The sequence below is a fragment of the Podarcis filfolensis genome (genome assembly GCF_964270895.1).
Source record: "Podarcis filfolensis genome assembly, chromosome: 2".
Lineage (NCBI taxonomy): Eukaryota > Metazoa > Chordata > Lepidosauria > Squamata > Lacertidae > Podarcis > Podarcis filfolensis.
Genome location: NC_139605.1, coordinates 95,537,975 through 95,550,918, shown reverse-complemented (window position 1 = coordinate 95,550,918; position 12,944 = coordinate 95,537,975). Strand labels below are relative to the sequence as shown.

The window sequence follows — 12,944 nt, the reverse complement described above, 5'->3', positions numbered from 1 at the left end:
CCTTTGAAAGTCATCTAAGCCTTTGGAAATGAAGTCCACAAATGCAGTGTGTGAAGAAATAACTTCCCTTTGTCTGTCCTGAATATACTGCCAAACCATTTCATTCCTTTAAGGAAAAGGGAGAAAGTGTCCTCTAACCATTTTCTCCATGCTACTCATCAGCAGGACAGTTGCATGTTACAACTTTGTGTAACTTCTAACCACCTACAAAATCAACAGCATGGCTGCCTCATAAGTGCAGCACATGAATCAGCATAAGTTCTAATCAGAGAGGTGGGATGGTGGATGGTGGTGAAGACTGATTATTTGACCTTACCGGCATGTAGGGATCTGCCAAAACAGAAAGGAAATATTTGTGACCATTGTCCTTCACAAGGTCGGCTTGGCATGACTGAAAAACAAGACAGATGGGGTGGGGGGAGAGAGAGCAATAAGCTGAAGATAATTTATTTTTAGTCTTCGAATGATTTCCATTTAGTTCATCAATTGCACGTGTACAGAGAGTCCTTGAAAGCAATAATCAGGAAGCCAGTTATACAGATAACAACTCAGCTTTGGCTCATTCCGCCTAAGCAATGTACTGGGAGTACAGCCATCTGCAAGCCAGGTGTAGAAAGAAGCAACATCTCCCAGACTACATAACTATACTTATTCTGTAACTGACAAAATTCGGGGTCCTCCTGTTTCTTTTATACTTCCTTTGACTTTTATGCTAAACACAGCCATGGGGAGAAAGGGAATGACTTTAAACTTTCCTTTTCAGCAGCTACCTTGGGAACCAGGTGGCTCATTTGGCATTGGCATTCTTCTCTGTTCTCTGTATCTGATGAGGCAATTTGAGATGGATATGCCACAAAACCCAGCTTAAAGAAACTTGGTCTGTTCTGAAAACTCAGAAAAAGCTGTCTGGAAGATGCACGTACATCAGTGATACGCAGATGTTGCTCCCCTCTGCATACGCCTCTCACCATAACACAGATCCTGCAGATTTTCTGGTCTAAGCCCCAAGGACAGGCACAGGGATTCAGTTTATTGCATGAAAGCAACTGTACCATGAATGGTAGAATTTGGCTTCCGGCAGTTTTCTAGCCATTACTGTTGCAGCAGTATGACAACAGTGTTGATTAAAACTCTAAGACAGGGATGGCCAACACAATGCCCTCCAGATATTGTTGGACTACAGCTCCCATCATCCCTGACCACTGGCCCTGCTGGCTGCAGCTGCTGGGACTTGTAGCTTAGAAGCATCTTGAGGGCATCATGTTGGCTTCCCTGCTCTAAGAGTAGAGTGCATTTGCTCTGTCCTTACGTACTGGCCTTTAACATTTATTTAGAGTGTTCCATTCTTCCTTGGCTTCTACTAATGGGCTTTCTGCAAGGAGGAAGAAGTACCTAACTCAGCTTGGGTGAGCCAGTGACAATTACAGCCAACAGTGAACACAGCTTGTGCCCAATGAACCATGATTTAACTTATTAGACAAAAACTTGTCAATATTTTGACAACCATAAAGTACTCTATTTAGTATGCTCACAACAAGGCTGTAGAATTTAGTTGTTTATGTCATATCAAACCTGCAATGGTCTGAGCAGTGAGCATTCTTCCTAAACTGCAGGATACTAGATTTCTGTTCACAGACCCTTTGTGAAATATCAAGTGAGATGACCAAACCAAACGTAACCTTTCTACAGCATGTTCCTCAATGCTAATTATTCCAAATGTTCTACTGTGTAGAAAAATGTAGAGGAAATAAGAAAAGGGCACAAGTCACTAATAAAAAGTCTTCAAACTCATGTTTGGTCCCCTAAAGGCCACTAGGTTGAGAAGCATGGTGTTGTAGTTATGAGATGAAACTGTTAAGCTGGGACCTATTGCCAGACGAAAATCATCTCAAAAGCAGGCCAAGCCAACGTCAACAAAATGCTAATTTACAGAGTGAAGTTGAAGAAATGGCTGCAAAAACACAAATCTCAAATCATGGCAGGGTTGTGTCTTGGATAAACTGCAGCAGGAGGAGAAAGGCATACAGGAAAGAAATGGCAAAATATGGAGAGGAACTTCAGGATCAAGGACACAGAAGCAGCATATAATCTTCTAGAGACTGAACTAAACCTGATAGCATGTGTTTTGGCCTAAATCACAGGGATGGACCTAAAATCCTTTCATACTGTGACCAAGAAACATATGATAGGATGGCCCAATGTTGTTAGGAGAAGGTTTGATTCTTAACAACTGGTGTTGGCATGGTGGGAAACAGGTTAAGCTCCCCCACACAGATGGCGTCCCTGATTCAACCCCTTTTATTCATTTCCAGTTTAAATGAATGTTTCCCAGAATTTTGCTGTGTCTGATAATAAGGAAATGACATAGCCCACCTCTCCTGATAAGAGAATAATTCCCTTTGAAAGTGAGATTTCCCCACGTTTCATATTGGATGCCAATTAGATGAGAATCAAGCAGGCTGGCTTTTAGTGCTAATAAGGCTCATTAGCAACTGCTTCTTGAAACATTGTGCACTTGCATGCCAGTTTAAGCATTGGGGATGACATATTAAGGCCAGAAAAAGAGGATGAATGAACACATGCACACGTACGTACATACATACATTTATATGAAAGACTAAAGTGACAATAGGTAGAGAGAAGAGAAAGGAAGGAAGCTGACTTTGCTTTGAACTCTCTCCAGTGAGTTCTGCAGGATGCTAAACACCAGGTAGGTAAATAGTAACCATTCTTTATTCCTGATTGAAAATGCAAGAAGGGTGGGGGTCAAACAAAGCGGGTGGGAGAGACAAAGATTCAAGAGAATAACTACACTGTTCAGGTAACTAAAGCTGCTTGTTGCAGACAGCTGCAAAGTAGGAGAAAATGACTGAAGCCAAGCTGTATGTATAAGCAGGCTTAACTCTTGCTGAGGGTGGGGGTGGGGCTTGCTGCTTCCAATGAATGGTTATTTTGGGCTCTCTTTTAATACTGATGCCAATTAGGTAAGTGGCCACTTATTTGTCCAGAAACTGGTTACTACTTCCACCAGATTCCAACAGTATACTGCCTGCCTGAGGAAAACAGACCCTGCAGTGGAAGACTCTGGTGATAACATTGAGCATTAATCTGTACTCTCAATATGATACCTGGGGGTGGGGGGAATACTGAACGTACATCAGCATCAATGGCATCGCCCTCCTTCAAGCAATCGTGACATACCAGTAAAAACAGAATGGTGGCAAGCTTGCTGTGAAGGTGGTATGAACTGCCAACATCTGTGAGCAATTAAAGACCTCTCTGCACGCAGAAGAGGGCAGGTAACAATGGGCTTTCATTATCAGCTGCATATTTCCTCCCTCAGCAGGGAAGAAAAAATATGAACCTTGTGATGCTGAAACACAAATCTGAGGGTGGCACATACCTACTTAAGCTCAAGTATAAGATGCTAGATTCATCATTGAAGGGCACAATCTAAAATAAAGGGGTGTTGGGAACATTTTGTTTGGTCACAAGATCTCACTCTTCCCTAAAATTCTACTAGTGGGATTTTTCAGTAGTACATTATTACACAGGTTAAAGAGTCACCATCTTCCCTTTTGAAAACCTCAGTATACTTATTTAAATGGGCATTGACATTAATGCAGTAAAATACTGAGCAGTTGCTCTTTTACTAATGTGGTTATTTCTATCTCTACAATAAGCATCCCACTGGCACCATTATTACATGGAGTTTAAATTAACACTAGTTAACTTATGTACTGTCAGGAGCTGGATGGTGATGGTCAATTATACTATCATTAATGGGGTGATCACAGTTCTAAGTTACAACTCCTTAATTCCAGTGCCTGCAGGCTAGCAAAGGATATTGTTTATATTTGTCTATCTATGGCCTTAAGAAAGAATTATTAAAACAAAAACAGGAGAGCTGGAAGATCCAGTGGTCTGATTTCAGCTGCCCAAACATTCTGATTATGTAGGAAAGTTATGAATGAATACTATTGGGAATTTAAAAATGTATTATCCACCAAATCTAAACCTGATGTTAATACATGTTCATTACTTGATCTAACATACCTTTACAATGACTTAATGATTGGCACATCACATGATTACTCCCATAGGATGGTCAAGGGAAATTTCATTCAAGATTCCCCCCCCCCCAGCTCATTAATATTCCCAGTAAAAATTGGCCTAGCAAAAGTCCCCACAATACAAATTATTATTATTTTATTAATATTTATTAAGTTTGTACACAGCCCTTCATCCAAAGATCCCAGGGAGGCTCCCAACAGAAAAATACAAAATGAGAATACAAAATACACAATAAAACAAAAACCAAACAAAACCAATAACCCACCTCCCACGAACACATTTAAAAAGCCATAGAATGTTAATCAGCCAAATGCATGGTTGAAGAGAAACTTTTTCACCTGGAGCCTAACAATATGTCACAAAGGCCCCACGCAAGCCTCCCTCTACAAACTGTAGATCCTTCTTCAATGGCCTAGAGATTACGTGCACTCCTAAAACCACTGCTTCAACAGTCATTCATTGGGTTTGCACTGGCTGAATAATACATGGAGATGGAGCCCAACAGCATAGGCTTCTTTCCTTCTGGGCATCTTACTTTAATCCCCAACATCCTAGGGCAGGCAAAGGCAAACTCGGCACTCCAGATGTTTCGGGACCACAACTCCCACCATCCATGACCACTGGTCCTATTAGCTAGGGATGATGGGAGTTGTAGTCACAAAACATCTGGAGGGCTGAGTTTGCCTGTGCCTGTCCTAGGGGAAGGGCCGTAGCTCTGTGATGGAACAGCTGAGGTCCCAGGTTCAATCCCCAGCATCTCTAGATAGGGCTGGGAAAGACTTCTGCCTGAAACCCGAAGAGCCACTGCCATCAGTGTAGACAATACTAAACAAGATGGATCACTGGTCTGACTCAATATACAGCAGCTTCCTATGTTCCCATATGGTTGAAGAGTCATATTACAACACTGTGTCAATACACTACCCCCAAATGCCCCCCATGTCAACAATAGCTGTGCCCATATTTGCTCAAGAGGGTTGGCAGGCCTTCTGCTTCTGTTGCCTACTATGTGTGTGTCTAGATGGACATTATCCAGTATGTCTAGTTGCAAAACACAACACAACACAACTAAACATGAATACTATGAATACTGCAGCACCAAACCAAGTACTCAAACACTAAAGTGGATATAGAAATAAAAGATGTCCACACAAAGTGCCCATAGACAGTTTTTAAAAAGATACAACTCCTGCTGGCTTTGCCACTTTGCTCATTCTGCACAGTCAAAACGTAAAACAATCTTTTTAAAAAAGGAAAGGCACTAACTAGACACAGTCCAAAACCAAGCTTTCCAATATAACACACAATCATGCATACTTGTGGCATCCTCTCACTCCTCTTTTTCTGATCTTTTAGTTCTTTGTTCATCCTGCAGACAAAACCATGAAATGCATAATATTTTTCTGTTCAGAAGAATGTAAGAGAAAAGCTAGTTGGAAGAATGAGTAAGTAGACTACACTGAGTCTTCAATGGTCCAACAGTATACATAGAGTGTGCAACCAAGCCATAATCCAGGGATCAGTGCTCCAGACCATAAAGCTGCCCCATAGCATATGCGCTGAAGAGAACATGAAAAACAACAGCTCTAATTGAATCAGAACCAGGGAAACATTTGAACTCAAAGTCTGTTTTAAACATGATTTTTATTAAATCCTGTTCTCATATAGGACTCCAATCTCGATTAATTAGCTTTAGAAATTCTGCAGGGCCAGAATGAAAGAATCATAGAATGGTAGAGTTGAAAGAGACCTTGAGGCTGATCTAATCCAGGCCCCTGCAATGCAGAAAAATGCAGCTGTCCCGTATGGGGATCGAACCTGCAACCTTGGTGTTATCAGCACCATGCTATAACCAACTGAGCTATCCAGGTATTCCCAAAAACATTAGCTGGGCCCTGAGGTACAACCATGTGAAATTAAGTATATGCTGTACAATCTGAAAAGGATTATGTTAACCTGGTAGTTCTGTCTAGCAACCCACTACTACTAAAACCTCACTGATATTTTAAAAATATTTCAACTGTTCCAAGTGCTTTCACATGTAATCTAGTTGTGATCCGTACAACAAGTCCATAAGGAAAGTCAGCATTGCTGTCTTCCATGTTGCAGAAGGTGGGACTGAGGCTGAGAGATAGTGATTTGCCTAAGGTCACCGAGCAAGTTCACGGCCGAGGCACAGTTCATAGCTTAGCCACTACACTGCACAGAAATACACTTTTAGCTTTCCTCCACTTTCTACCTTCTTTTTCTTCTGTCGCACAGATGTGATTCACTGCAGCTGAACAATTAATCACTACATCTATCTTTCAGTCAACACACCAAAACAACAGCTTCTCATGATTGCCTACAGCAGCTGGGATAATGCTTTCACTTACATTCAAAGGACATTCCCCTGCAGACATTGTTACCTGACATAAATCTTGCAAAATGACTACCTCTGGAATGCCATGGCCATGCAAGAAACATACCCATAAGAGCCTAAACCTTAAGGGATAATTGCTACTGGGCTGTTAAGCAACAGACCGTGTCCTATGCCCCTCCCAGCCCCCTCCTCTACTTTTAACACACTGCATTTCATTCTTTGTCACACTATGACGGACAGTCATGGAAATCTAATATGTAATGGATTTTGGATATACACGGCAAACACAAATGCTTCTATGCCTTCATTTTTATGTTAAATTCCCCATTAAGGGATCGGAGAAAGAAACGGTTGGGCATTGTCACCTTTAGGGATCACAGGTTGACAGGGAATCCTTTTGTGATGGACATACCCCCTACGTTTGCTATTATACTTATGGTTAATGGGAGGGGGGGGATGGTGTGTGAACATGAGATGATGTTTCACAAATGATAAAGGAGGAAAAAGTACAAATGTTTCCCAGCCTAAGATATTATATCCAGTGGAGTGAACAAAACATGGAAAGGGCTTCCTGTCTCAAAATCCCAGAATTGCTGCAGAATGCTGGATCATAGAAAGCATAATGCATAAATGAGGTCTAAACTCTAAAGGATTTACATCTCTGGCACTCTAAAGCATGTACTTCAGTCTAAGCTGGAAGGCTACATCCGGCCTTATCTTTTAAAGATGGGAATGTGTTCTGTACTCCCTGACAACAATTTCATTGGCATATTGGCCTCCACGGTGCTGTGTGCCAGATTCAGTGAATATATTCTTATTCTGAATTATACATGGAGGCTTGTATCTCCAGCCAAACAAAAACATGTATCAAAAAAGAGCTTTTTTCCCCCCAGAACAGCTTGAAGATTACTTTTCATTTTCTTTGCATTCCAAAATCCTCTTAAAACATTATCCAAAATATATTTAATAACACTAAACATAACTCTGGATCAGCAGGAAAGGATGCCAGCGCGTGATCATGGCTCTTTCCTCCTGCTTGTGCTTAAAGCATTAATCAGCAAAGGCAATCAAAATACTTAAGTCAACACAAATACTGTAAATGTCAGGCTTGTAAAAAAATATCTAGTTTTGATGTTGTAATACTTATATTGGTTAATCATTTCTGTCTGCAATTACCTTTATGCACAATGCAAGCTGATATACCTTTAGGTGAATTAAAAATGAGACTAGGAAGTGAGACAGACATAGACATACAGAGTCAACACACAAAATGACCATTGAGCTTTTAATAGCAGGATCTACCAGTAAGTTCCAGTAAATCCCAACTGGCTTCAACGTAGATGGTCAGACAGACAGACCAGGAGAGCTACATGAAGACAGCCCTGTATTGGGAGGTTTTTAATGTTTCATCTTTTATTATGTTTTTTATTATGTTTTTGTATATGCTGTAAGCTGCCCAGAGTGGCTGGGGAAACCCAACCAGATGGGTGGGGTATTATCAATCAATAACCCACCTCCCACATTTAATAAGCCATAGAATGTTAATCAGCCGACTGCCTGGTTGAAGAGACACTTTTTCTCCTGGAGTCTAAAGGTGCCAAGTAAGCCTTCCTGGGAAGAGTATTCCACAAATTGCAGGAGCTGACTAGGTCCCTCTTCAATGGCCTGCAGATTGCATACACTCCTAAGTCCAACTTGCTCATGGTTCCACATTAATTCCCTTTGGGCAAGTCTCTCATATTAATGACATTCCTAAGCATGAACAAGTTATCTCACGTGTTGGCTCTGTAATGAATCAAGACAGCCCTTTTAACATATTCTGCATCATCACTAAATTAACATTTCATGGTTACTCACACTGTCCACTGCAAGGATTTTGGCCCAGATGAAGACCAGAAGAGGTCTTAGCTCTCGAGCAGAACTCTGGAGAAGCTTTAGCACATAAGGGAAAATGCCAACAGACAGAGCCTAGAGGAAGAGAATTTGAGAACCAAAAATAAACTTAGGAGTGTGGAGTAGGTGAACCCAGCACGAACTTTAATAGCATGGCAAACGCCTGACAATGAATCACAATGATCATGCTAAAGACATAATCTCAGCATATTTGTTTCAGGTCAGTTTTATTCAAGGATATCAGCTGCTTTTTTCAATCTCCTCTGGATTGCCAAAACTGAGACTTAATTTAAAACCACATTTCGCTCAGTGCACAACGTGCTTACAATGCATTGCTCTCCACATCTCTCATTTGACTCTTCTTGCTTCTACTAGGAGGCAGCTTGCAAAAAAAAAAATCTAATCAATCCAAACAACGTTATTTCTAATGGATACAGTGCTCCATTTCTTTGCTTTCTCTCATTTTAATTTAAGTTTTTACTTTTACTTGTACATAGTTATTCCACCAATGGCTTGTGCACAAGCCATACATAGTTCAAATCCTCAAATGTTTTTGACCCAATTTTTTTTTTCTCATTTAAGGTCCAGGTAGGCCATGTTTGAAGTATGGATAAAATTTACAACAGCTGGGGAAGAATCTAGTTTATTTTCATTTTACTCAGGCAGCTTGTTCAATAAATCCAACATGTCCATAAAAAACTGTATAAACATTCACATTGCCTCTCTTATTATCACTATCCGTAGCCTCAGATGAAATTGGAGAGGCCAAACAAGGATGGGATTGCCATCTTCAGCTAATGTGTACTACAAATAAAGGAATTCTCATCAGTTCTATAGCCACCCGAAGCTCTGGAAGCCTAATTTATGTTGACCTCAGGGTCATACAACTCCTGAAAACTAGTGTCCAGTTCTTCAAATTTGTGAGACATTATTTTTTTATAACCTGCAAGGATGAATTCTTCACTCATACATGTTCATTATATAGCCAGCATCTTTCATTTTCCAAAAAGATGGCCATAATAGGTACCTACCAGGCTAACAGCCCAGGGACCTAGGTCCAAAAATCGTCCCAGTAAATCAAGAGCTCGCAACCGATGCACTTGACTTAACAGCACCTGCAGAAAAAGGGAAAGAGGGAGGAAAAAACAGATTGTACTGTAAAGCACCTGAAATTTTGAAATTCTGGAGCGTATGCAAGATCAGGGAAAGGTTATATTCAAGCACCAACATCTCAGTTTCAGAAAAATATAATTACTGTACACAACGTGGAGTACAACTGTGCCATGATCAGAAACAAAATAATCCACTTGCAGAGCAGATAACTAAGAAAAAATACCAAAGTATACCACAGAATACATGTAAGGTCACACATGATTTGCATTATATGATCAAGGAATTAAGCTTTCCAGAAAACTCTTACCCATTGCAGATATGGAAACATAACATAAAGTCTAAGAGAACATCAAAGGCACTGCCTTCTTTCTGTATCTGAATACCATATGTCGAGAACCCAAAAAGAAGGCTATGCTGTGTTATCATGCATTGCTAAAAGTCTTCCACAGGCTTTTGTCCAGTCAGTGTTGTAAGCAAGTACAGGACTAGAAGAAGAGAAGTGTCTTGCTTAAGGTCACAAACGAAATACTTGAGGGTCTGAGCTCCCAAGCCCCAAACAATTCTTTTGAAACCACCTCTCACATCTGCTGTTGCAACACAACCCATCTCAGAAGGTAAACTAGAAATAGCATTTAAAAATAAAATAAAATACATGCTACAACAACAAGGCCAGGCAGCTAAGGTGCTCTGTCTCCCCTTTAGTCTCTCATTCAAAGTGTAAGAGGCTGGCTCCCAGAGGTGGGAAAGCAATGGCACTGTGGTTTGCAAATGGGCAGCTACCTAATCAGCAGGCGCCTACCCCATTTGTTGGTCAACTTCCTCCCTACAGCCCTACAGCCATGATTAGGCGGAGCAGGTGTCTGATGGACATTCCAGAGGAACTCATAAGGGCAGGCAGGGAGTGCACTCAGCAGACTATATTTGTGCTCTTGTGCTACTGCAGTGTGCTGGAGCCTCAAAACCTTAGGATCATGGCCATGTAAGCTACAGAACAGTTAATCTACATTGTGGGGTTTTTTTAACTGTGTGCATCGGGCAGGACAAGTGTTGCCAGTTGCTGCCTGCTTCTCCAGTTCTTTGTTCCTGCTAGGGCAGCACTTTGCTATTTTTGCAGGGGATGACTTTCTAGATGAAGCTAAGGAAAAGGTTGAATCTGTGGTGATGTGTGTGTGTGTGAGAGAGAGAAGCTGGGGAGGGGAGACCAGAGAGATTAAACTGAAAATTGCATCTCCAGTCCAATATATAATGAACAGCAAGAAGCTATTCAAAAGGAATTGGAAGCAGTAATCAGTCTTTGTTTTCCTTGGCAAATAGATGCTAAGAGGTCAGAGTGGAGAGAAAAGGAGCAGGAGGAAGCTGCACATTAGTAATTTAATACAGACTCATTAAAACCACATCCAGCTATGTTAATGAGCTGGTAGATCTACAGACCTCTAAAGTATGAAGGCTCCCAAATACATGATTATATATTAACATGGCATTAAAGAATAAAGTAATCATTTACCAATATATTTCAATAGTATGCTGCATGGCTTTGGCTAAAAATGACTGGATTTATAGTCAACAATCCTTACTGGTTGTCTGCGTTTTAGGACATTAGGCTACAATGGAATTTCAACAAGTCTTTTAAGCGGAGATATGAAATTGCTTTAATTGTTTTTACATATGAAATCAGTTTATATGTTTTTTACTGCTGATGTTTAAATCACTTTGAGATGTTTACTAGGAACTTAGCACCCATATAACAGATGCTAAACCGTAACACAAAATTCTAAGAAATGGGTATACCACAATAATAGTCAAATGACTTTTTGGGGGGAGTTTACCTATTTGAAGTGCTTGTCAGATGCACAGAAATATTATCAACATTTACCCTTCATTGTCTTAGTGGATCATCAATACCTTTGAATGATAAAATCTGTAGGTGTAGACTGTAATCTTCTGAATGCTACAGTTATTGTGGGTACCCTTTCCCGACCTTACTCACATAGCCCCTACATAGAGACAGTTACTATAGCATAAAAGAGCTATCTGTTAAGGGTGCTTCCCAGTCATAGGAATGCAAATAGAAGACAGTTAACTCTTTATTGTCAAAGATAACACAGTCGTTTCTGCAGCTCTGGATAGCTATGCACACCAATCTAGCAACTAGGCAGCTATTCTCAGGTCTGTGCTCTATGGAGCAGTTGCAGCAACAGGGGACTCCTCCCCCTTCCCCAGTTCATGTACCTTCCTCCCATGGGATGCGTGCACACATTTAGAGACTGCAACTTCCTCTACTCATCTCTTTTCAATCCCCTTCTGGTTCTGGGGTACAGTGGTGCAGGAGAGGGTGGGGTCTCCTGCCTCAACAGGTCAAGGAGCATCTAGGACAGGGAGGGTGTTCATCAAGTGGTGCTGCATAGTTCCATTCCTCCCTCCCATATCCTAGTCCTCATCCTCAAGTGCCGATCTGAACCAGAGACATGAGAGGGAATCATGACAGGGGCCAAATACTCATTTCAGTCACCCAGTTTAACCCCAGTTGGGTTATTTTCAATTTGCTTAACATTTCACTGTCCGAAATAAATTGATGTTATCTGCAAACTGGCTACCACACCGCACACCTCACTTGTAATTAAGTGACCTGTACTGTTTACTTTCCTCCACTGTAAAAATACTCTATCTGTTGTAGCTCTTTGCCTCCTATTTTTTAACGAGTCTATAAGAGAAGCTGGTCTCTTATCCCATAACCTTTAGAAGCTTTTGGTGAGAGACTTTGTCAAGCTTTTGGAAAATCCAAGAACACAAATATATTCTGGATTGTCCCTCTCTATATGTGTTGAAAAACAAGATTTCCCTTTGCAAACCAGTACTTAGCTCTCAGCAGGACTTATCCTATAGGTTAAATAACTCTGCCTTTTATAAAACTTTTTCCCAATTTACCTGAGACAGAGGTTAGTTGGATATACCCAAGACATTTTAAAAAGGAGTGTTATATTCAGCATCTTCCTTTCCAATGGTAAGAGCACTGGCTTTTAAGCAATTTTACATTTGATTTCTTAAAGAACTCTCATGTGAACAGCATCTGGCTCCAGACTTCTAGATAGTGTTCTGAACTGACTAGAAGGAGTGGATAAGGCATTAGGAAAGACTTGCAAAGGGGAGATTATCGTAGTCCAGCAGGAGATAAACAGAACATGAACAATAGCTTCAGCAATAGATACAAAAAGGAAATTATAATCCTGGAGATAATGAAAAGGAGGAATGAAGTTAGACAAACACAACTTGGCTATGCAAAGGGCACTGGAAATTTCTGTATTAACACTTTTTGTTCAGCAGAACGTGTAAAAACCAGTTTGGAGAGGATCAAGAATATAGCAGGCAGGAGAATAATAAGCAAAGACAGCAAATATAACTAGGTAGTTTGGAGATGAGGGAGATAATTCAGCAGGAGGAAAGCTCTACACTCAAGATATTTTACATGTATTGGAAAAGTTGTTCAGTAATTTTGATAAGATCT

General features: G+C 40.7%; 1 protein-coding gene across 2 annotated transcripts in view; it reads right to left on the bottom strand.

The window, feature by feature from the left end:
- RPTOR (regulatory associated protein of MTOR complex 1) overlaps nt 1-12,944 on the bottom strand; it is a 304,516-nt gene that overhangs the window by 80,958 nt on the left and 210,614 nt on the right. For both annotated transcript variants that reach the window (XM_083598574.1, XM_083598575.1), the window contains exons 12-14: nt 9,361-9,444; nt 8,294-8,404; nt 317-391 (exon numbers count right to left, since the gene is read on the bottom strand). In XM_083598574.1, the coding sequence (XP_083454700.1) occupies nt 317-391; nt 8,294-8,404; nt 9,361-9,444 (270 nt within the window). The remainder of the gene's footprint in view (nt 1-316; nt 392-8,293; nt 8,405-9,360; nt 9,445-12,944) is intronic.